Genomic DNA, 25,891 nt, shown 5'->3' on the forward strand with positions numbered 1-25,891 from the left:
AAACCCCTTATTTCAACAGCATGTTATTCTACTTGTTATTCTACCCTGTAATGCCAAGTTTTATGTAAACCAAACTGTTAAAGCTTTAGATTAATGATTAGAAAATTCTAGTGAGGGATTGTGTTTATATGTGCATTTTGGTGTAACTCCTGGGGAGTATTTTAGAATTCCTATGTTTATTCATGTATATACAAAGAAAACCATTTGTTCTGAGCAAATATGAGACATTAACTTAAAATACTGGTTTTAAAATTATTCATGGAAATTCTCCTGAATAAAGACTCTTGAACTAATTAAACAAATATCAGAAATTAAATCTGAAAGTACCTCCTAGATCAGCTAAGGCAAAATTTCATTTATAAAAAGATTTAAATAGATAAATGATTGTATTTACTAACTTAGAAGGGACAGAAACCGGTTTAAGCATAGAGCCAGACTTACCATGGGCAATGATGGTCCATCTTCAAAATACATCTAAAAAAAAACCATATACACAAAACTCAACACCCCATGAAAACTTAGTCCCATTAAATTATTAAAATATATATTTGTTATTTCAAAAAAGTTGTAGCAAGTAAAATATTGCAAAATTATTTACTTCTCTAAAAATTGAATAATAGGAGGGGCTGGGTGGAGACGGGTAAAGGGTGGGGAAGTGGGGGACATCTGTAATAAGTGTCAATAATAAATAAAATAAATAAATATAGAATAATAGCGAAAGTCCTCATCTAAAAAAGAGACGCTAGCTAATTCCAGTTATGATGCAATAATAGGACTTCCAACTGAAAATATAACACGCTTTAACGTCTAAAACCAATGCAATGTGTTCATATACAATTATCTTACGCTAAAGAAGGTGCAGAATGTCGGCAGATAGACAGGAAGTCTGGGTGAAACCTGTCCTTTCATTTCGATCCTTAGGCCACGTAATTCTACTGCCCCTGTGGTTACACTAAGTATGTAATAACACCCGGCTGTCACCAAGTCAACTGGGAAAGGGTCACCGAAGAAATACTTCCCAAATCAAACCAGCCACGTCTGAGCTGGTAAAAATCATGCACGGCATTCATGTCAGTGTGAACCGGGGGAAGGGGACAACTGATTCTGGCCCTAAACCACATTCGTTACTAACGCAAGTGATCATGCCAACTCCATTCCCTAAGGAAAGGTGTGAGAACGTGAGCAAGGAGAGAAGGAAACAGTCTGGAAAACGGTGAGAAAAGAAACATGTTCGTTCAATAAGAGAAAGAAAGGTTTCCTTACTTGTCACAGACGGAGCAGTGATGGCAGCGGTCGGGCTTGATGAGTTGGCATCTGTCACAGTATCGGATTGCTGGGAACAAAGAGCTCCACTTAGCCTTTGGGTGAACAGTGCATTGAACACGCGATTAAATGGCCCTCATCATCTATTCCGATTTAAATTCTACACAACATTCCAAATTTAAATTTGGCAAAATTGAGATAGTCGACTCTGTTTAAATACAAAAATGGAAAAGACGTGCCCACAGTCTCAGTTCTCTGGAGAGGTTTCCCAAGGACGGGCATCTTTAGGGGAAAGGTTTCTAGGGCAGCAGTCGCCAACTGGTGGTCCATGGACCACTGGTGGTCCCTGAGGTCCTAAAGGTTGGCGACCACTGTTCTAGGGCATCCTCAAGTGTCAGTGGTTATCCATCTATATACCTACCTACCTACCTACCTACCTACCTACCTACCTTCCGTAAGGCTCAAAAGGGTGGAAGTATGTTCCTTTCCATCTGAGTAAACAGAATGTCTCTCTCCATAAAACCAATGATTTTCTGTACCCACAGGATAACCAAGAGAGGATACAACCACATTTTAGAAATTTTATGCAAAACCAATTTTAGAAATTTGTGAATAAACTCTCTTGATCGCTTACATTGAGAAAGATCTCACACCTTCTGTGTTGAGTGAGGTACAAGCTTAGAAGTGAGAATTAGAAGAAGCACTCCCAATAAGGACTTCAATCCTTGTAACGGAAGACCTGATCCTTCCTCCTCCAATAGCGGCAGCAAAGGCAGCTATGAATGATTGATTGGGAGAGGCTATTTCAGTCCGCAGGCTCTCACAGGAGGCAGGCAGCTACCGACGCTACAGGAAAGCAGCTATTACGTGGGCAGTCCCGTAGGATCAGAAAGGCCACACTTACAAATGTAAAAAAAAATTTGGAAAAAATACTCGCAATAAGTAATTACCAAGGTTATGTCAAGCTAATGCCATAATCTCTGAAAAAGAAAACAGTTGCTATGAACTAAGAATAAGACGTGCTTTTCTTAGACCACAAGGCCTAAATCGAGTGTTTTCAGTGTTGAAATGAGTCCTTCGTTACCCCTCACAAGTTCCTCTTTCAGGAACTGCAGGGATCAGAGGCATGGCCTTGCTGCTCAGCCCCCGAGGGGAGACGCCCACGGTGCCCTCCCCGCGACCCGCCAAGGTCTCCCTGGCTCCTGCCCAGTAGGAAAGTGAGAGGCGGTGCTGTCCAGAGAAACATAACCGGAGCTCCATGTGCGCTTTTAAACTCCCCAGGAGCTAAGGAGAAAGTCCTATCTTCTGGGTTTTCCCAGCTCTTTGAAGCCTGTAATGTATTTTACACTCACAGTTACACTGTCAGTGCCACGAGGGACTAGCAGCCCGCTCACGGGCAGCGCGGTCTGCAGCCACAGTCTCCAGGTGACGCCTGCAGGACAACCTAGGTCCTCTCTGGCCGGTGATTATCTGCACTTTACAGTTCGCAAGGGAAAAGCCTTTCAAATCCAAGTGGGCAGTAACTCACTGGAGATCAAAACAACGTAGAAGTAAGTGTTTTGTCTGGAGTCTTTTATAAAAAGAGAAATTTCGTTTTTTAATGAAAAAAACTAAAAACACCACTCTGTATACCACATTATGTCCAACTAAAATCATGCCAGAGTAATTTAAAACGAAAGATCTGATTATCGTTTAAAAAACTCCTTACAGCCAAGGGGAATTTTTATGTTAACTGTCTTGCTTGAGTTTTTAAGGAATGTATTCATATATTACTTACATAATTGAAAACTTGGTGGGTAAATGTTGAAAAGACAACATTACTAACATCTGCGTACGATGATAAATGAGTTACATCACCTCTAATTGTTACCTCTGTAGTAAAAAACTAGTACAATTTTCTTTTGTAGGAAAAGATCAAGGACAAGGAGAGAGCTAAAAAAAAAGTAAATAGTCCTCATTAATCAAAATGAATAATAATATAAAAAAGTCTGAAGAGCCCGTGAGGATGCAGAAGACAAACAGAAGTGCGGGGAGCAGACTTCCCAACACCCTGCCTCAACTACTAGCACACCCTCGGCCACGTCTCACGGGGCTGAATGGTTCTGTGTACAGCCGTCAGCTTAACCCAGGCAGCTGGCATTTCTCTCCATCAGGTTTGGAGGAAGTCCTGTGGCTTTAGAATGGATGGTAAAATCCTAAATGGTATTACCACTCGTTTTCTTCAATGCTCTATAAAGTATAAAGTGTGCGAACGTCAGCTGAGCCTTCACGTGGCTTTAGTCCACAGACTTTCTCCCAGGGTGGAGGAGGAAGTTATCCGCACAAGACAAGGGTCACAGAGGGTGTGGCTGAGGGTGGGTAAGAAAGGCCGGCTCACATTCCTGCCTTGGAGCTCCTGTGGCTGCTCACTGCTGAATCACGCCTACCTCTCCGTTCTCCATATTCTAGAAGGGGGTCAATCACACCAGCATTGCTATCTGTCTATTATACTGAGTGGCCAGATTATTATGATCTCTGGACGCATAATAATCTGGCCACTCAGTGGATAGCCTATATAATAAAAGGCTAATATGCAAATTGTCCCCTCGACCAGGAGTTCGACCAGAAGGCAGGCCGGTCAACCGCCCATGTCCCCTCCCCCTGGCCAGGCTGGCCGGGACCCCACCCATGCACGAATTCATGCACCAGGCCTCTAATATATATATATATACATATACATATATACATCTATCTATCTATCTATCTATATCTATAGATAGATAGATAGATATAAATACATACACACACACACACACACACACACACACACACACACACACTGAGTGGCCAGATTATTATGCGTTCAGAGATCATAATAATCTGGCCACGCAGTGTATACTCTGTGCAATTTAACAAAGTCAATGCCTATAGTCAGTTCATAGTGATTCTAGCAGGCATCCAGACTTTTTGCACTGAAAATATAAAGATTGTATCAGAGAATCCAGATTCTATTCCAGGCTGTCACGAATATTGGGGACTATGAGTTCCTCTCAGGAGACAGGCATACAGCACCGGAGAGGAACAAGAGACGATAGGCTCAATGCTCTATAAACTACACAGGGAGATGACTTACAAACCCAACGTGTAGTTGTTATTAGTGGTGAAAATCAATATTTGTCCTGATACGACTTACGCGTCAGCCCTTTCTCTTCATTCAGCGTGTCAAGGGCACAGTAGGCAAACACTGCACCAGAAATGAGGAGATAGGTTTCTGTACCTGGTACCATCGCCGTCAGCAACTAGCTTTGGAACCTTGTGCAGTAATTAATTTATAGGGGCTTAACCTCCCTCCGTGTTTGCTCAGGTTTACATAGGGCACGCACACATGAACTTATACAGAAACACATCTCTGTCTTGGAGGGACAGAACCAGTGACATAATATTACATCACAGCGTTACCACTGGCTCACTGAGAAACAAAGAAAACAAACAGGAAAAAATGTTGGTGACTGAAGTTAGATTCAGTTATGATTTTCAAGTGAGCTAGAAACAAATACAAATATACAACAGTAATGAGGTATTTTACACTCTCTTCTTCGTACTAAGTCTTTGAAATCAGTTGTGTATTTTACACTTGAAGCCCATCTCGGCTTGGTCTAGCCACAGTTTATGTGCTCAATGGCCACACAGGGCTAGTAACTGCCAAAACACGCAGCATAGATCTAGTCACGGAGTTTCTGGGTAAATCTTGGGAGATGAATGTCAATAGTCCATGTGTGTTCCCATTTGTTTGTCTGTTTGTTTTTAGCAAAGCAAGCAAGAATTTATTGACCACAGCAAAAACACACTTAGGGCAGTGAAACAAGGAAGGGCATAGGAGAAGCAACAGAAGAACCTGGCCACCTTGGCTCACTGGGAAGTCGGAGAAAAGAGGGGAAATGGGGACCTTGGAGACAGGTTCAGGGGTTAGCCTGGGACGAGCTGCCGCTGCCCATGGCTTCCCTGGTTGCAAGTCTCATGGGGTCCCTTAGAGATTAAGTGATATGTGCTGGGGTGGGGGTTGGGGGGCGGGCGGAAATGGCACAGGCGCGCTTCCTGGAGGGAGAGCACCCACGTGTGTTCATTTTTAAGACAACCCTTTAATTAGACAGCTGTTAAATTATCTTAAAAATCTGACCCAAGTAAAAGAGATTTGTTTGTTATTTGAGTTGCACTTGTTAAAAAATTACCATAAATTTTAAAGATGAAAAACTGTACCAATATTTTACGTATGTTTTTCTATATTTTGTATAATTGCTGTTTTAAAGGTATGTAAAATTATATGTTATAGATCTTGCTCCCTTAAATTAAATTAAATGACAATAGGACAGTCTATAATTAAAGCTTTAAAAACGAATACTACTACAAATCAAGATTTCAGCACTTCACGGAGCCACACCAAGGAGGCAGAACAGATGACAGTCCGTTGTGATCTGGTTGAGATCTCTGTGCCACAGTGTTACTCGTGTTCCCACTGAGGTTCATGGAACTGTGCAGTAAAGACTCCACAGCCATCCGAGACTAGCACAACGTTTCCCAATGAGTGTCTGACAGTTTCAAGGACACACATATGCTCTCTCACAGTCACCACAAGCTCCTGTACCTCCAGACATGGTCCTGGTGTAGATGGGAAGGTCCTTGGCTGCTCGCCGGAGAATCTCCTGATGGGCTTCTCCCCTCGGCTCTCTCTCCAGCAATTCTTTCTCTGCGTAAGAGAGGTGGAACTGTGGAACAGATGTAAACGTTCATCAGTATTTTCGAAGAAATGATAACATCTATTGATCTACTAACCCAGAAGAAGGCATTTATAAAATGTTAATGATATACAGTCTATAAATTCAGAAAGGTAATACAGTCTGAGATCTGGGCTAGTCTGTCAACCTTGCAGGTGATTAGTTTATGCATCTAGAAGGTAAAATAATAACACCCACTTCCTCAGAGATTTGTGAAACTCAAAGAGGAACAGAATATGTAAAAGTGCTTTATAAACTGTAGAGTTCTATCCAAGTATTAGTTATATTAATAGATAAATGGCAAAAGAAACAAATTTGGCTCAACGGATGAATTTTTCAATTGGATGTCATTAGGAACAAAAATAGAAACAAATCTATCATGCATGTTTTCTCATCTGAGTTCTAAATTAGGAATAATTATTACATGAATTCTAATACTCAAGACAGACTAATGGTTAATTTTACTTCTTGTACTGCCAATTTGGCCCAACCAATTAAAAAAAAAATTATCTGAGAAAAAGAAGTATTTCTTTGGGCTCCAATATGAAAATTAAAAACAAAACAAAACGATTTTAAAAGTCTGTTTGCACTCCTATGAAAGTGTGTTTGAACATCCTTACTTTCTGAGACCATAAGATGCTCCTGGCTCACCTTGAATATTTCCTGTTCTAGTTCTAGGACCAGCTATTTCTCCAGGGAGCCCTCCCTCCTTCCACTGAAGAATGGTATTAGAAACCAAGATCAGGGCTCAAATACAGTTTTTACATCAAAGGAAAGTATCTATACTAAGAGTAATATGCTAATTAGACTGGAAGACCTTCTGGACGTCCTTCTGGACAAAGCCATGGAGGTGGGGCCAAGACAGAGGCGGTAGGGGCGATCAGGCTGGCGGGGGGGAGGGGGGACAGTTGGGGGCAATCAGGCTGGCAGGTGTGGGGGGGGCAGTTGGGGGTGAGCAGGCCAGCACGGGAGGCAGGTGGGGTTAGGGGTGATCAGGCAGGCAGGTGAGCGGTTAGGAGCCAGCGGTCCCGGATTGCGAGAGGGATATCCAACTGCCGGTTTAGGGTCAGAAGACATCCCCCAAAGGGTCCCAGATTGGAGAAGGTGCAGGCCAGGCTGAGGGACACCCCCTGCCCCCGTGCATGAATTTCGTGCACCAGGCCACTAGTAATTTTAAAAGGACATAACAATTAAGAAAAAAACTAGACTCTATAAACAAATAAACAGCCCAACCAGCATGGCTCAGTGGTTGAGCCTCAACTTATATGAACCAGGAGGTCATGGTTCGATTCCCAGTCAGGGCACATGCCCAGGTTGTGGGCTCAATCCCCAGGAGGCAGCCAATCAATGATTCTCTCTCATCATTGATGCTTCTGTCTCTCTCTCCCTCTCCCTTCCTCTCTGAAATCAATAAATATATTTAAAAATAAATTAATTAAATAAGAACAAATAAACAAAACTCTCAAGTATATTTTCTTTTTGCTAGTTGTTTCTCACTTAGAACAAAAACAAACATATAATCTCACAAGTACCCAAAATGTGCAAATTTCAACAGAACTTTTTTGCCAACTAAGTTGGCAACAGTTTTCTTAATAACAACATGCAACACCAAGGGTCTGATAAAACTGGAAGCACTTTATATAAATGTCTACAATCCTTTTAGGAAACAATTTGGCAAGTGACTTAAATTTCCTCGATCTAGTGATTCTACCTGAGAATTTATATTAAGGAAATGATTAAAAAATGGTAATGGCCTATGTGCGAACATGTTAACAACATTATTTACAATATGAAAAGTTGGGATGTGACTGAGTAAATTTTAATGTTTCAGTGAGAATATTAGGCTGTAGTTAAAAGTGAAAATAAACCAATGATGGGCTATGGTGTGAAAAAAACTAACTAGAAAGAAATTAAGAATGTAAACTGAATTAGTGGAATGGGATGTTTTTTCCTTTTATTTTCTAAATGTAAATTAGTATGGTTATATTACTTGTATACTGGGAAAACATATTACAATGTTCAGAGCCTATTGGTAAATCTTTATAATGGTAATAAATAATATCTATCTCACACAGTTGTATGAAACAAATAAGGTAAATATGTGTTTTGTGGAAAAATCTTCCAACAAAGTCTGGTATAGCTGTAACTTCACTGTCGTCAATCCCGTTGATACTGTTATTTCTTCTGCATTTTGTATCATTCCATTTTTCCCATTGTATTCATTCACTATTTCAAACCTTCTCTGTTCTTACAAACCTTAGTCAACCCCATTCTTAGCCAATAACCTCCCACATAATTTGAGGGAGAAATCAGAAGTCATTTCAACTTCCTGCCAAAGCTAGAAACAGAGACTTACATCGGCACACAGACCTTCTCTACTTTCAATGACTTGATATTTATTGAGTCCCTTTTATGGCCGAGACACTACTTTCCGACTGGCGATGGCTTAGTGAACAAAACAGATAAAGTGCTTGCCTCTTAGCGCGTATATCCTAGGGGTGTTATAAAAATGAATGTGGAACGTGCTACAGAAGGATATGCTATGGAGAAAAACAGAGAAAGGTCCAGTTTATAGGGGGTAGTAGGGCTTTGCTATTTTATACAGAGTGGTCATGGAAAACCTCAAAGATGAGGTACCGCTTGGACAGAGACACAGAGAGAGAGGAAAGGGAGGGTCACACAGGAGAAGAGTGCTCAGGGTCAAGGAGAAGCAGCAGGTGTCACGGCTCCTGAAGGAGGAACACGCTCAGCACGTTGATGGATCAGCAGGCGGCCAAGGAGACGGAGTGGCATTCAAGAAGAGAGGGTCATTGTATGCATACGTGCATAACCCATGGATGCAGACAGGGGGGTGGGGAGGGCCTGGGGTGGAGGAAAGGGAGGGCTGGAGGGGATTGTTAGAGGGGAAAAGGGCACATATGTAATACTTTCAACAATAAAGATTTAGCCCAAACGGTTTGGCTCAGTGGATAGAGCATCGGTCTGCAGACTGAAAGGTCCCAGGTTCGATTCCGGTCAAGGGCATATACATTGGTTGTGGGCACATCCCCAGTAGGGGGTGTGCAGGAGGCAGCTGATCGATGTTTCTAGCTCTCTATCCCTCTCCCTTCCTCTCTGTAAAAAAATCAATAAAATATATTTTTTTTAAAAAAATAAAGATTTAAAAATAAAAAATAATTTAAAACAACAACAACACAGAAGAGTGGGTCAGGTATGCAGTGTGGGGCCCGGCCATGGGCAGCCTCCTAGGCTACAGAAGGAAACTAGGTTTGTCCTCTGAGTGGGCTCAGATGTCCTAGGAAGTCCTGAGAAGAAGAATACGATAGGATCTGCCTTGTTTTTGAAAGAATGACTCTGGCTACTGCGTTGAAAATAGACAGAAGCGGGCAAGTACGAAAGCAAGGAAACCTGTTGACCGGGTACTGCAACCCACGAGTGGGGAGGCCAGTGGCCTGGGCCGGAGGGAAGGAGTGAGGGGACACAGCTCATGCCGAGAGCACTGAGGGCCCGGCTTACAGCACCTGCTGAGTGACGGGATGTGGGTCTGAGAAGAGTCGCCAAGGATGACTCCCAAGTTTGTCTGAACAGCTGGACGAATGGAGCTGCCATCGCTGAGACAGGGAAACTTCAGCAATCAGAGGGATAGGGGAGTGGGGGGAAAATCCAAAGTCTGTCTTCAAAATTAGATGCCAAATCGGTAGCTGTAAACGAGCCTGGAGTTAGAAGAGGACCGGACTAATGGTATTAACTTGAAAGCGACAGCAATGCACGAGACGATATATACTAGTAAAGCCATAATGTAGGTAAGTAAGAGAGAGACCCAGAGACAGAGCTCTGAGACAATACCATGCTTTAGAGGCTCAGGAGATGATGAGGAGCCACCGAAGGCGGCCAAGAAGGAGGTGCCAGTACAAATAAAAACAGAATTATTTGGATGAGAAAGGAAATGAGAATAAACTAGAAAGAAAAGAATGGCCTGGTGTACACCGGAAGCTACGTGTAATGAAGAACTAATAGTGTGTAAACTGTGAAGTCGGAAGTTCAGACCAGAGTCCCTGCTGTCCGACTAAGGCGACGGGCCTTCACCATAAGCGGAGACACGAGGAGATACAAGCCGGAGGGGGAACGGGCTCCCTTTGCTTTTTGGATGGGTCACCCCAGCGTCAGGACGGAGCGTGAATGTTTGCAGGGTTCTGGGGAGGGAATGTGGGCACAGCGGAAAACAGTGACATCACATAGGAGAAGATGGCAGCGTCTCCGACAAAGAGAGGAGGGAGACCCTGAATTAAGTCACTGATCCAAAAAGAAAGAAGGGGTGTCACTAAAAATATATATGTGGGGAGGTGAAAACACCAGCAGACTCTGGATGCCGGCAGAGGGGCGAGGAGGCCGGAGGACGGAGCACAGCTGCCAAGCTTCTGGCCTGAACGACGAGGTGGATGTCAGCGGCATTAACCAGCATGAGAAGCGGGTGAGTCACAGTTTGGGGAAGGAGAGGGTCGTGGATTCAGTTTTTGACGTGTGATGTTTCAGGCGTCAGTGGAATGATCAAGAAGCTATGTTTGGCAGGGAGGTTGTGTCTAGAATTCTCGGGAGAGGTCAGAAGTAAAAATACATTTGAAAATTTTCAACAAAGGTCAGAGGTAAGGTTATAATCATCAATACAGTGGATGAGATCACCTACAATGGACGCCACAATTTCCCTTCAAACCTACAATTAAGGCCCGGATGGGGGTAAGAGAGACAACAGAAAAGAGGGAAACCTGGGAGGAGGAGAGAAGTAGATAGAAGGACAAAGGGCTGTATCTAACACATTCCAGGCCAAGCACACCATTAATTCTTTGCAAGCACTGTGTTTTGTTTTTAGAATCCTTTCCTAGGACATATAGCATATTTACTGGCCTTTTTTTTTTTTTTTTTACCATAGCTGCTTTTCAAACAGGTTATTTCAGGAAACAATCTGTAGTGATGGCCAGACTTTACCTTTTTTAAAATCTTTTTTTGTTAATCCTCACCCAAGGATACGTTTCCATAGATTTTTAGGGAGAGTAGAAGAGATAAGGAAAGACAAAGAGAAACATCGGTGTGAAACACATTGATTGGTTTGCCTCCTGCACGAGTCCCGACCAGGGCCTGGCCCAGGAGGAGCCTGTAACCAAGGTACATGCCCTTGACCGGAATCGAACCTGGGACCCTTCAGTCCACAGGCTGATGCTCTATCCACTGAGCCAAACCGGTTAGGGCTAGGATATTTTTAATAGAAGCATGTCTACTTTCCGCTCAATCTATCTATGTATTTATCTATCCATCTATCCTGATATCTAACTCTAAAAGTAGAACACATGACAGATTGAACATTGGAAATATAATACTCATTCAATGCAAAACTTATATTTACCAAGTGAAAATTCAAGTATTTACTAATAGATACATTAATATTAAAAAAATATATAACACTCAATAAGTTTGCAACATTAATAAAAAGACATAAAATTAACTCTTCAAACATCAGAATTACTGATTTCCAACTTTAGGATGACTTCACTAATAGTTTTACTTACTTCTTTTGAAGGATTCATTGGTAATGTAAAGATAGTTTTCCAATACGACCAGACAAACATTGCGAAAAGGAGATGATAAGCAATCAGGCACACAACTAAAGTGAGAGAAACACAATTATCACTGTAACATGCGAGCGGATATTCAAAACAACCTGCTTATTCTAAAACGCCAAAACTGCCGATTACAGTAAGTTCATTTTTATTTTGAATTTTTATTACTAATTGTTTTTATTGTAAATAAGTTTGTTTATAGCATACCGGAATAGGCACAACTCCATGAATTAATTTTTATACCTAAAGCCAAGGGTTTTTTAAAAATCCCTAATAATGCATAATTAGATCTGTGACCGTGATTAGCGCCCTCCCATCTGGAGGTAGGCCCATCTATTGGCAAAAATGGCTCACGGCAGCGTTGCCTAAACTGTGGAAGGAAGCAGTTATGCCTGCAACTCTAAGTCAGAAGCACAGCATTAAGCAACTGCCAAAACGTTGAGGCTCTAAGAACTCTGCCTCATGGACAAAGAATCGCAAAAGCCGCTCCTCTGTGAGGAGCTGTTTAATGACTTGCTCAGCTCCAGTCAACTCTGGCGGCCCTCGCTGTGTTAATGACAACACATCTAAGCAGGAACCACGTGGATAGAGAGAGATGTCTCCCATTGGAAGTTCAAGCGTCTTATTTACCACCCGGGACACCCGTTAGGAAAAGCCCTCTGACGCTTGTTTCAGGTTTTATATATATATATATATATATATATATATATATATATACACACATATACATATATATACATATATATACATATATATACATATACATATATAGAGAGGCAAACACCCTTTGTGTGGTGTTTTATTCTTGAAGTGCTATGCAAATAGCAAATATTGGTTTTTGTATACAGTGATAATGATTAATTCTGGAATATACATACTGGGTGTCCTCCCCAAAATGTATACACACTTTAACAGCTGATGGCTCAATTTTGAAAATGAAATGTATTTTAATAACCACTGCCTTTATATTAATTCAAAGTGTGTGTATACATTTTGGGGACACCCTACAGATAACAATTCTGTAAGATACAGTTGAATAAAATATGCTCATGTAAAATATAGCCTATTTGGTATTTTAAAACATCAGTAGCAACTTTAACGTTTTTTAAAAGAATGATGATACTCATAGAATCATTAAAAAGTTAAATTACCCATTAAGGCATAAATCAGTGTGACATAACTAGAGCCAACGATATTTTCGTGGATTATGCAAGAGACGGGTGCGGGGTAAAACAGGAAATGGCTGGTATTCCCGTATCTTGAAGTCATGAGCAGCTGGCACAATGACAGGCATTACGGGCAGAGTTCCCCGCCGTGTGGGGGCAGGATTCCGTCTGGGGACTATGAGAATGGATAGCTTTAACCCCATCTTATCTCCGCATCCTTAGAGAATAGTTTATTTATCCCAACCAAAGCTAAGTGAATTCAATTTGCTTTTCTCAAACGATTTTTAAAATTGTACATCTGAAACAATAACAACATATTTTACCTTGTTCTCCAATGTTCTCCATGGACACTGTAGACGTAAGTTAAAGAGAGAGAGAGGAAACAGGTTACACGAAGCATCTGGCAGACACAGGGCCTGACAGACACAGGTTAATAATATCTGGACTCCCCTGCCAACCCACATTCTTTAAATACTTGTCCAGCTTTATTCAGAGGCGAGGGGAGCAGTGTGGGCGAGAGGGTGGGGAAGGGAGACAGGGTCGCCTCTATCCGCATTTCAGCCCCGGCTCCCACACAGAACACAAAGCCTGTCAGGCCTGCCCCTGGGGGTCTGGCTCCCACAGTAAGATCGGTTTCTCATCTCCTTCCCAACTACAGGGTTCAGATAGAAGCATTTTTCTCCAGGTCATGCCATTTCCAGAGGCAATTCATTGTTGTTGATAAACTGGCAATCACCTAGTTAGCGCTCCAAAATGAAGGGGGAAAAAATGTTGTGTCCACGCCACACACTCCTTTTCCAATTTCTGTAAGTACAAATTCTTGTGCCCAATGACTCGCTGCTCCCTGCATAGAATGAGAGGCCCAGGCAACGTGCCAGAGAAACTGCCATCCTTTAGGAGCTGTTGTGAATATCCGAAGGTGGCAGGGAGATTAGCATGGGGACCGCAGAGCTAAAACAAGCGGGGACAGGAACCTGAATTTAGTAACCCAGACAGTTTCCTCGGCATCTGAATTGTCTACTTGCTGTTTCTCATCTGCTCTTGCTCCATTTGTGCTAAAGTCTCTGGACGTTCTCGTCTACCTGAGCTATAGCAGAAGAAGATTTGACTTGTCTGTGGATTTCTGCTACTATTTGGCTTTTGAAAGGAGTGCAGTATCCCAGGCCTTAGTCCTAGAATATATAATTTCATTGTCTTAAGAAGCACTAGAATCAGAGGGTAATGTAAAAGATTTTTAAGATTACCTGGCCAAACAATAAAAATAAAGTTAAAAAGAAAACATCCTATCTAATAAAGAGGAAATATGCTAATTGACCCTCACACCATCACAGATGGCAGCGCCCACAGCCAATAAGGAGGGAATATGCTAATTGACCACCCCACCCTCAAATATGGCGGTGCCCATAGCCACAAGATGGCGGCGCCCAGTCCCCTCAGCGCCCCTGCCACCCAGGGCCGGCCCGAGGCGCAGGCAAGCCTCAGATGTTGGCTTCCCAGCCACCCAGGGCTGCCCGAGGCTCAGGTAACCAGGGCCGGCCGAGGCTTGCTCTGTCGGCAGTGGCAGCAGCAGAGGTGTGATGGGGCGTCGCCTTCCCCTGATCGCCAGGTCGCCTCCAGCCCCTGAGGGCTCCCAGACTGTGAGAGGGGGCAGGCCAGACTGACGCCCCCCCCCCCCACTCCAGTGCATGAATTTTCATGCACCGGGCCTCTAGTATTTCATAAGCAAAAAAAAAAAAAGGTCTTCTGATCAAACCAACCTCCTTTCCGAGAGGCCTACCGACCCTCGGTCTAGGCATTTCCGGAGCAGCTCATTCCGGGATTGGATTGCTCTAAGAATGATTATGGGACTACTGTGCGCTGAAATTAGCCTCTTTGTGGCTTCTGCCTATGGCTTCTACGCTTCCCCCCTGTATGGATAAGCAGAAAATCTAAAGGACAGACCTTCCCATACTTAAAGCTGTGTCCGTCCCCCTTAAACAGGTTCTCCTTTAGCCCAAATCAGGCATGACTTGCAGAGCGCTCACCAACGCTGATGTGGCCCCTTCCTAGGCTCTCAGTTTCCGTCAGCGTTTCTGAGCCCCAGAATGGGACTGGCCCACACGGATGAGCTCTGACGTACAAATGGCCTGCTCCGTAGGTTTGCTTACACATCAGAGGCAGGAGGGTGAGAGAGTGCACTTCCTCAGAGAACCCCTACAGCGGCCGCGCTGAGGGTACTGGGAGGGGCCCTGGGAGGGCCCTCAGCGAGCCGCCTGCTCTCTCAGACCCTGCCCCTCCCCCCTCCCTTTATGCATTTCTCGCTAGGCACTGACTTCCGGGTTTCCAAAGTGCTCCAAAACTGACTGCAGCTCTTCCTCGGATCAAAATGTCCAGTCCATTAGTGGAGCTAATATCAGGAATTGGAAAAGCAATTTGGCTCCATTTGCACAATTATGTATGAATGGCCCTTAACGACCATTCCAGAGGTGGTGGTGGTTTCAAAGAAAATGTATTTGCTAACCCATGACTCTCACTGTCAAAATTGAAAGAAGTAAAACAAAATGAAATTTAAAAACGGAAAAAGTACAGTTAGTATGAACGGATTGTCTTTTTGACCTGGACCACTACTTTATTGGCTGATGTGCATTCAAAGATATCGTTTTAAAGGCTATGTCTTCATTTCACAGCTTGTTTTTCTCTAAATGTACTTAGAAATCCACAGGGCCTCTATTCTTTATTCAGTTAAACAAGTTATATGCATGGACACAGAGGCATGCTTAGCCTATCTAATAAGGAGGGAATATGCTAATTGACCATCACGCCCTCACAAAGATGGCAGCACCCACAGCCACAAGATGGTGGCGCTCAGTCCCCTCAGCCCCGCCTGGGGCGCAGCACGGCCGGGCCCATCCCCAAGAGGGTCCGGCTGCTCCGCATGCCTGCCTCTGGAATCTCCCAGGCCCCTCAGCCCCCCAGCTGCCCAAGGCTGGCCCGAGGTGCAGGAAAGCCTCAGATGTTGGCTGCCCAGCTGCCCAGGGTGGGCCCGAGGTGCAGGTAACCAGGGTTGGCTGAGGCTTGCGCTGCCAGCAGTGGCAGCAGCAGAGGTGTGAGAGGGCGTCGCCTTCCCCTGATCGCCGGGTCGCTTCCCTCCCCTGAGGGCTCCCAGCCTCTGAGAAGGGGCATGCCAGGCTGAGGGGACCCCCCCACCTCCAGTGCATGAATTTTCATGCACCGGGCCTCTAGTGGTAAATAATTCTGTAAAATGTAGAAGTTCAAAAAGGTTGTGCCAATTACACTCCACAAAGATTCTGCACCTGTCCAGTTTCCTATAAACATTAAATCTTTAACTTTTGTCAGTATCTTTGGTAAAAATCAAAATCACTGCTTTAGTACTGATTTCCCTGATTACTGGTGAAGGTTAGCATTATTTAAAAAGTATAATGATTGGCGTTTCTTTCTATCTCTTCTGAGTGAATTACCCCTTTCCCATTTATGTCTCTCTTACTTATTGAAAGCCTTTGATATATTCTGGACAGTAATCCTATGTCTGTTATATATGTTGCAAGTAATGTTGTGTATAACTACTTTCAAAGGATTTAATATATACTAGCAAAATCTATGGCTTATCATTGATTAAATAACAGTATCAACATTTTCAAATTGACCTATTTCAGTAACAGACACCGGGTCTCTCCCATGGTGAGCCTGAGGACATGAATGCTCTCTCAAACATGTACACCCAAGTAGGAGGTCAATGATTCAACTTGTAATTTTCAGTGTGGCACAATGGTCAATTTCAACATTTCCTTTCTCATTGGAAAAACACATCGCATATACAATGTGATTGTCAAATACAAATATTTTTGTTCTTAAATGCCTGTTTTAAGAAAAGGTTGCATTTACTCTTGGGGATAAGAGCACTGCAGTATTACCTGAAATATTTACTATTCGTACATCTGATGATCATCCAAATACATTTAACAGTAACACTGGGGTCACTGTGTTAATTTTCATTTCAAAAATTTATGTGTCCAATTTTATCTTGGATTGGCCTAATTTCTTTCTGGTCCATGGCCTACAATGATCACATTTTTTTCAATTAAATTTATTGGGGTGACATTGGTCAATATGAACATACTAGAGGCCCGATGCACGAAATTCCTGCAAAGGGCTTGGCCCTCACAGCCCAGCTTTGTCCAGAAGGTCGTCTGGAAGGACGTCCAGTCTAACTAGCATATTACGCTTTTATTATTATAGGTAGGTTGCAGGTGTGGGTTTCTATGTTATAAGATCTGTATGTTGCACCATGTGCCCACCACCCAAAGTCAAATCTCCTGTCACCAGGTATTAGGACCCCCTTCTCCCCCATGATCACATTTTAAAATGTAAAGATTTCTAACGTTCCAATATGCTTCCAGAACTTTAAACTCATTCCTGATTAGCTACAGGGTAGCTAGAAAGCAAGGACTCTGGCTTGTTGAGATCCTAAGGAATCGCAGCAATTTCCCGGCACTGATTGTGTATACAGAGAGAGAAGTGGGAATGGAAAATTATTACCAGTTACCAAGGACGATGCTCCTGCTTGCCAAGAGCAAATGGAGGTCTTGAAAGACTACATCTTAGAACCTGGAGCCATCACAGACACAGCAAGGCTGGGAGTTCCAGCGGCCCGTCGTTTTCTGGGCCTCGATCTGCCTAACCCCCTCCTCCCTCGTGAAGCATTTCTCCAAGAAACAGAGTGGGATGAGAGAAAAGGCTGATCTGGTTTAGAATGCTTAAGAGTGATCCGTTTGTAAAAATAAAACAGGTAAAACCAAAGTTGAAGAGTGAGGCTGCCAGCCCAAGGAATAACCGTTTAAGATACAAAAGACAAACTACTTCTTGATCCAACTTGGCTTAAACAAAAAAAATCCAAAACACTTCAAATACTAAAATACGCCTTCATAGTAGATTTTAAAAGAGTACCTTCCCCCTTAAATTAGCCAAGAACAGTTACATAATTGTTGCTAGAACAATTTGATAGAACAATGTATATTGCTGTGATCTTTTTATTTCTTTTTTTAATCAGAATTTCTTTTAACTTGCCTTCAAATTGAAACTCCCTCTTTTGGAGGAGGGAATAATGCACCCATATTGCATCCACACAGCAACTCCTCTATATAAAGCCACTACGCTATCCCCAAATTCAGTCTGACACAGATACGTCTTAGCCCCATACATGTAGATAACGAAGAACACCAACAACAAAGATGTGGTTCTAATGAAGGAATCTTAAGGATACTTTACAGCCAAGGTCTATTTTTTTTCCTGCTTATGTTTAACTCCTTTTTTAGAAAAACATTCCCTGACCAAACTATACTTACGCTGTTGACAGTAAAATGATAATGAGACTCTGTCCCTGTGCTCAAAAGCTTATGAGAAATCATTTTAGTTAGAAGTAAAAACTGGGGAAAAAAACCAGGACACAGTTATTAAACACTTTCAATTAGGGATTAAGAAATACAAACTGGTAGTTGCAAAACCGTCATGGGGATATAAACTACAGCCTTGGGAATATAGTCAATAATATTACAGTAACTCTGTATGGTGCCAGGTGGTAATGGAAATCTTGGAGGGAACACTTTGTAAAGCACAGGATTACCTAACCTCTGTGCTATATACCTGAAACCAATACAAAATAATATTGGATGTAAACTTTATATATAACTGAAAAATAAAATACATTTTTTAAAATTTCCAATTAATCACAGAAGCAGCTCAGATTCAGAAGATTAAGGTAAAAATAATAGTAGCAGTAGAAATATGCTTGACCTTCTCATGTCCTAACAAAATCTCTCCTTTGACCTTCACAGGAAAACTCCCTTTAACAGTGATTCCAATTCATTGTCTCTACCCCTCCCGCCCTACTGCTTTCTCCCCAACTTCAATGGGTCCTTCACCCCAAACACCTCACACTACCACCACGCCTCGCACCGCACCCTCACTGCCTACGTCTCCTCACTCAGCCTCCTCCGACAGAATGAGCTAAGAGCTAAGCCCTTGTAGAGACGCTATGTCCCTGAGCCAGGGAATCCTTTGACGGAACTGGCCGTGGGAACCCCTTGTAGCACAATCCTTTGTCCTTCCAGCTACTTTCCTAGAAGCTCTAGTTCCTTTTCAATGGATGCCGATCACAACTTGGGCAGTGGGAGGGCATCCTAGAAATCATCCCCATGCTTACTGGTGACACTGCTGCCAGACCATTTTAATGGCAGACCTAAGGAAAATGGGTTATTCAAACTGATGTTTCCAGTTGAATTCTAACCATATGCTTTTATTGCTAACACATATTTTTTAATTTATCTCCTTTACAACAAATCTACTTACATTAAAATATATATATATATTGATTGATTTCAGAGAGGAAGGGAGAAGGAGAGATAGAAACATCAATGAGAGAGAATCATTGATCAGTTGCCTCCTGCATACCCCCAATGGGGATCGAGCCTGCAACCTGGGCATGTGCCCCAACCAGGAATCAAACCTTGACCTCCTGGTTCATAGGTCTATGCCCAACCACTGAGCCACGCTGGCCGGGGCCTACTTACATTTTTAAATATTGCTCACACTGTGTTTTCCTGTGTAATCCTCACACACCACTATAATTTTACTGACAGATGCAGTCCTGCCTTCCTATCCGCATCTCTCACATGCTCCTCCGTGTGTTCCCCACGCTGCGGCATCTCTGGGCCTGCCTGCTTCGTAAGCATGCAGACACCGTCTCCTCCCTTCCCTCTGCATCCGGCTGGGTGGTAGGAGACCTGGACTCCAGCCCAATCTCCCCACCCAGCACGTGTGACCTTGATCATGACATTCAGCTGACCGGTGCTTCAATTTTATTCCTTAAACTAAAATTTGCACTTTATCTGAAAGGTTCCTCTGGCTCTAAAAGTATCGTCAGTTCTACTGTGATGTATTAATTTTAAAAAAAATACTGACTTTTAGAAACCTAGGGCAAAAGTCATTCTATAAATACAATCATCAGTGGGTTTGTAGAAACTGTTCTGTCCAGGACAGATAAATAGCGTCAGAGTAGAAACAAAGAGTAAAGAGAAGGCTTGTGGGTGAAAAGGGGGCCGAACACTAAACCTGACAAGCTCCGAGGAGGCCTACATGGTGGGCCTGCAGACTCAGAGACCTGTAACCAAATAGGATGGTCTGAAACGAAAACTTCCTAACGACAAGCGGGTCACGGCAGGCAGCCAGGTCCTAGGCTAGAATCTTCCTTGACAAAAGCCAACCTACCATCACTGTCTTTTTGTATCTACAAGAGCGTACCTTTGGAATGTCAGAGTAGTTCCCTTTTTCCAGACCCCATGGGGTGCAATCTCCCACCAAAGCACTAACCCATAGAGCCCCTCATAGTTACCTTGTTCCCCTCATGCCTCTCTATGTGCTGAGAATGTTAACTATTAACTACCCTGTACCCACCTGAAATGGAACAAACAATGGGTCCAGGCTGCCTGTCACTACTTGAGCCAATTAAGCAGAGACAGGGTTGAATCATATCTGAGTGTTTATTCCAATAACTAGGAGCCCGATGCATGAAGATTCCTGCCCCTGTCACTCGGTGCCTGTGCATGCAAATTAACCGCCATCTTTGTTGGGTTAACTTGCATATCACTCCTGATTGGCTGGTGGCGTAGTGGAGGTACGGTCAATTTACATGTTTGTCTATTATTAGGTAAGATACCGGCAGCATGGGAGAGCGGCAGGTCATCCATGAAAATCGACTCTGCCCCTCCCCATAAGCCAGCTACTTATATTGGGTAGAAGGACAAAGATCCCATGGGAAAGGAGGAATTGCAGGCATGGGGAATTAGGCAAGGTATAATGGCTACAGGTTACACGCAATGCGGGCTGGGGGTCGCAAAGGGCGGGCGCCTCCGGACCTGACTGTTTTAGCAACAAGGTTGTTAATCTGCATTCCGGTGCTAACTCCCATGTCCCCAGGCGTACAACTCCCAGGTTAGAATGTGCTTTCTCTAATCAGAACAGACCATCACGGTTAACAGAGCATGATTAATATTTCTTATAGCTATAGCTAGTTCCCACTATTCTATTTCTGCCCCTAACACACCAATGTAAAAGAAGTATGTGTCTGTTTTACTTTTGATCCAATCTATCACCAATGGATTTCACGTAACCCCCTAACACCTCCCCCTTTGATTCTGATGTATAAAACAAGTGGTAAAACTGCCCTTTATGGAGTGTTTTCTCAACCCATGGAGACTTTGCTTCCTGGCAACTGTCGTCAGTTTGGCTCAAATAAACGCATTAAAATTCTCTATAGGTTTGGATGTTGTTGTTTTTTTGTTTTTTTAAAAAAATACACTTTATTGATTTTTTACAGAGAGGAAGGGAGAGGGATAGAGTGTTAGAAACATCCACGAGAGAGAAACATGGATCAGCTGCCTCCTGCACACCCCCCACTGGGGATGTTACCGCAACCAAGGTACATGCCCTTGACCTGAATCGAACCTGGGACCCTTCAGTTTGCAGGCCGACGCTCTATCCACTGAGCCAAACCGGTTAGGGTGGTTTGGATGTTTTTTATGTTGACAGCTTTTATAGTGCAGAGCTTGGACCCTAAAGACATAATTTCCAATTGCGGGGGGGGGGGGGGGGGGGTGGTCCCCCAGTTACCATAAAAGCCAGATCTCACATTCCTAAGGGTCCTGACCACACCCACCGTGCCAGGCAACCTCCATTTCTCACGGGATTCCCACACGTGCCTTAAAAACTCGTTCTGCAGTAAGAAAGCTCCATCTTTTGTAAAATGTAACTTCATGTTCTCTGACTAAACACCCTCCCACGGCTTTGCACGGAACTGACGCGTGCACTCTCTTCCTGAATGAAGCCTGGGGGGCTTGAAGGTGATCTGGCTCCGAATAACATCTCCAACATCACTTCGGATAGCTCATCCTTTGCCCACTGAGCTGCAAACAGGCTGACCTTGTTTCTAGAACACTCCAGGCCTCGGTGCATTTACCCTGGCTGGAGAAGGAAGTACACCGTGCATTTTTAGCTTTTAGCCGTGCTGCAGTTTCCTAAGGTTTCCGGAGAGTGAAATGTCAAGTTGATGGGGAAAAAAATGCTGGGAGACCTTTTGAGTGTGAGCAAGCAGAAAAATGCAGGTGAATTGCAATGTGGGCAAGTTAACATCATGAGCAAACACTGAACCGGGGAATTTTTAAACCGCGTTTTCTTTCCCTGGTCCTCCCGGAGCTGCTTTCCTCTCCGCCCCCACGTGCGCGCCCACCAGGACCCGGCCGGCTCTGACTGGGCCTGACACGCACCCGAACCTCAATCTGAGGAGGAGAGGCTGTGCCATTCGGGGAGAGGCAGGCGGTCTGATGCGCTCCCCCTGCCTCCACTCCAGAACGTGTACCTAACCAACGACACTGATCTGAACTCCGTGCTAGAAATGACCAAACAGCCGTGAGAAACGGTGGACGAACGAGTGCAGACCTTTTCCCGAGGAACGCCGCAATGTAACATCAAAGGCAGAAATGCACTGCAGTCAAGTCAGGCAACATAAGCCAGGGTACAGGAAGTCTCTTACCAGAGGGGGTCATACTGTCAATCAGAAAACACCTGAATCAGTAAGCCAAATTAATTCGGAGTCTTCTATTATTACGCTAGTATTAGCGGGCTCAGAGTAGAGTGTCTCTGTCAAATTCTGGGCCCCAAAGAGAGGAGTCTTTCCTATTTATACTTTTTCCAGTCCTTTGTCTTCCAAACTTGGAATGAGACTTCCGGGACCTTCTGAGAAAGAAGTCCTGTGTGCTGGGAAGGGGCGGTGAGACCACATCTCAAGGCCTGGCCTGGCGCCAGCACTGACAACTCCGTCTGGGGCATAGTTTATGGCCTCCCTGGAATGGGAGTGGTCTTATTTTCCCCCTATTATTTAAGCAAGCACACGTTTACAGAAGCCAGAATAGCCGCGTTAAACTTTTAAGCAGCAGTTTTTACCCCAGATGGAGGTCACTCTGCTTCAAGGGGAGGGAGGGTCCAAAAGGTTACACACGCCATTTGCTATCAGGTGACCAGGCCTCAGTATTATCTAGCCAATCAAAAGTTTTCCTGATACGTAATTATAAATGAGCAGTATTACCAGACTTTGTTACTGTGTTAGGGAAAGCCTTTGGAGCTTGCAACAATGCAGCTCATTTTCCTCCCACCACAGTGGACAGGGCTGCCCTCATTGTCTCCACCTCCCTGCCGGGCTAAGAGAACTGGCACTCGTCTCACCCTAGGTCTTCAGGGATGACCCAACTGTCATGTTATTTATTTATTTATTTATTTAACATATCTTTTTATTGATTTAAGAGAGCGACAGGGAGAGAGAGATAGAAACATCAATGATGAGAGAGAATCATTGATCGGCTGCCTCCTGCATGTCCCCTACTGTGGATTGAGACCTAAACCCGGGGTCTCATATGCCCTTGACAGGAATTGAACCCGGAACCCTTCAGTCCACTGAGCCAAACCGGCTAGGGCAGTGGTCGGCAAACTCATTAGTCAACAGAGCCAAATATCAACAGTACAACGATTGAAATTTCTTTTGAGAGCCAATTTTTTTAAACTTAAACTTCTTCTAATGCCACTTCTTCAAAATAGACTCGCCCAGGCCGTGGTATTTTCTGGAAGAGCCACACTCAAGGCTCGAACAGTGTGATTGAAACTTCGTGGCCCATGTGCAGAAGTCGGTTTTCGGCTCTCAAAAGAAATTTCAATCGTTGTACTGTTGATATTTGGCTCTGTTGACTAATGAGTTTGCCGACCACTGGGCTAGGGCAAGAAGAACATTCTTGAGGTTGGTCCTGCCCAGACACACTCCTAAGGTATATCCCCGGCTTGCCTAAATGGGCAATAGAGAGAGATGGGACATACACCTGTCCTCGAATGGTCATTTACCATTCTTACCATTATCAAAATCTCCCAAGTCAGAAGTATTTTTTCTCTCTCTCCACATTTCTTTAGCAGGTCGGCCAAATCACTGCCCTAAATATCTAAGAAGCTCTTCTTTAAGGAATCAGACGGTGTCAAGTCGAACTTACCCAACCGAAGGCTGAGAACACACCTACTGAGTGTTTGCCCTTAATCAACGGGGATGTGCAGGCCTTTCAATCCACCAGCTTCGGAGGGGAAATGAAGCCTGTCCCTTGATGTGGCTCTGAGACTCTCACTGCCGCTTCCCCTTGGCAAGGAGAAGGGCCGTTCCGGAGCCCCTGACTGCTGAGCGGTGCAGTTAGTAAGGCAACCTGACCCCGGGCTGGTCCCTGCTCTCAGGGTCCTCACTGAGAGCTTATCAACGGGATCCCAGGATCCCTGTCTCCCGGTAAAGCAGCAGAGACTCCCGGTGCCAGCAGCGTGCCCGTGCCCGTGAGGTGCGCTTCCCTGCCTGAGGCGGGGCTGTGTGGCCCTCTCTGCCCCACAGGGAGGGCTGGGCTCCACCAAGTCCCTGCCACGCCTGGATCTTTTCACCTCCAAGCCCCTTCGTTCCCGATTCCAGATGCCCTTGGGCCTGAGGGGCAAGGACTGTGCAAGTCTGTGGGGGACACCACTCCCTCGGCAAACCTCTCTCCCTGGCTCCCGCTGAGCGCTTGTCTGTGGTTGGAGAGGGGCCATGGGGACTTTAGATCCTGAACACATTTCCCTCATTAATCAGAACCAAACTGTTAGAATTGGGGGGATCTTCATGATGATCTTGCCCAATGTAACGCCACACCTTTCTTATACGTGTACGTACATATTTATGTATTGCTAGCAAGCAAAATCCCACTGCATTGTGGTTATTTCAGCATTTAAGAATTTATCAGATCAGATGGAAACAGTTTTTGTTGTGTGTTTTTTACTCGTCCTTAGATCAATCTCTTATTACCTGGTATACTCAGAATTATCACAGAGGACAACGCCCAGAGTTCTTCTGTTTACCACCGAACATTAGCTGTCTGATTTATTACTCCCCCCAAAAACAACAACAACAACAACAACAACAACAACAACAAAAACACACGAATGCTTCTCATTTACTTCTCCAAGGAAACAGACTTCCTTCCAACTCCACCTCCCAGGGTTAGCAGCTACGTGCTGAGTACTTTATGGCCAAAGTGACATAACAGAGCACATGTAATACGTTAAAAAATTAAACCAGTGTTTCTAGGTTTGTGTCAATTATCTGACAATTACATCATACTCCAGGAGCTGCATAAAGCTGCAATTCCAACCTTTGTGTTTACGATGCTCATCAGCGTGAGTGTTACGGTGGCACCCTGGAAGGGGGGAGTGAAAAGACTGAAAACAGCATCAGCACCAGCGCTAGGTACTGCAGGAGAGCGTTGGGTCGCAACCTCTATTAACTCACGCAAGGGAATGCCAGAGCTATTCCTGGCTCGCCTTCCGGCACTGGGTCGCTAGGAAGCACCGCTTCCTTTGACAACCTCGCTGTGGGATATTCACGGGGTACACTTCTCAGGCGCACAGTCTTCCTTTGACCTCAGCCTGAAGTACAGTATGCCTTTCCCCTCTAACGTGCAGCCAACTTCCCTGGCCCTGTGCTGCCTTTACCTCCAGCAGCTAGCCGACGAGCCGACAGTCAGTGTGTGTACATTCAGTTGCAGCTAAAGCAAACCTGAGAACATCATGAACTGGTGGCCTGGAGATGAAGATTGGCACCACCCCTGCGGTAAGACACCGTCTGCTGTAAGAGGGCAACGCTGTACAGACATCACCTGAGTATGTGCTACATGTATCCATTCACGTCTGTGGGAAGTGTCAAGCCACGGTGTCCGGACCTGAACAAGACAGTCATCAGGAGGTGCCGGGGCTGCATCTCGCCCTCTGCTCCCGGTGGGGGCCACGTCTCCTGTTTCCTGTCTGGGTCTCTCCCCCAATTAAATGACCTTTGCTTTCTTTTCCTAAAACCATTTCACTTGCCCTAGGTCTGCCAGCGAAGCAAATACCTTGTGATTCATTCCCGAACTGTGTCAGGTCCCCATGCTGTGGATAAGGACCTGGCTCAGGGTTAATACCACAGACCAGGGACGTCCCCCCCCCCCCCCCCCCCCCCCCCGCA

At 44.4% G+C, this 25,891-nt stretch overlaps 1 protein-coding gene across 1 annotated transcript in view; it reads right to left on the minus strand.

Annotated features, from left to right (window-relative positions):
• The window catches only part of ZDHHC2 (zDHHC palmitoyltransferase 2), a 61,428-nt gene that overhangs the window by 24,614 nt on the left and 10,923 nt on the right, over window positions 1-25,891 (minus strand). The window contains exons 2-6 of the mRNA XM_079779548.1: window positions 13,116-13,142; window positions 11,576-11,670; window positions 5,885-6,005; window positions 1,264-1,333; window positions 442-474 (exon numbers count right to left, since the gene is read on the minus strand). Coding sequence (XP_079635674.1) covers window positions 442-474; window positions 1,264-1,333; window positions 5,885-6,005; window positions 11,576-11,670; window positions 13,116-13,142 — 346 coding nt within the window. The remainder of the gene's footprint in view (window positions 1-441; window positions 475-1,263; window positions 1,334-5,884; window positions 6,006-11,575; window positions 11,671-13,115; window positions 13,143-25,891) is intronic.

Source organism: Cnephaeus nilssonii (genome assembly GCF_951640355.1).
Source record: "Cnephaeus nilssonii genome assembly, chromosome: 8".
Taxonomy (NCBI): Eukaryota; Metazoa; Chordata; class Mammalia; order Chiroptera; family Vespertilionidae; genus Cnephaeus; species Cnephaeus nilssonii.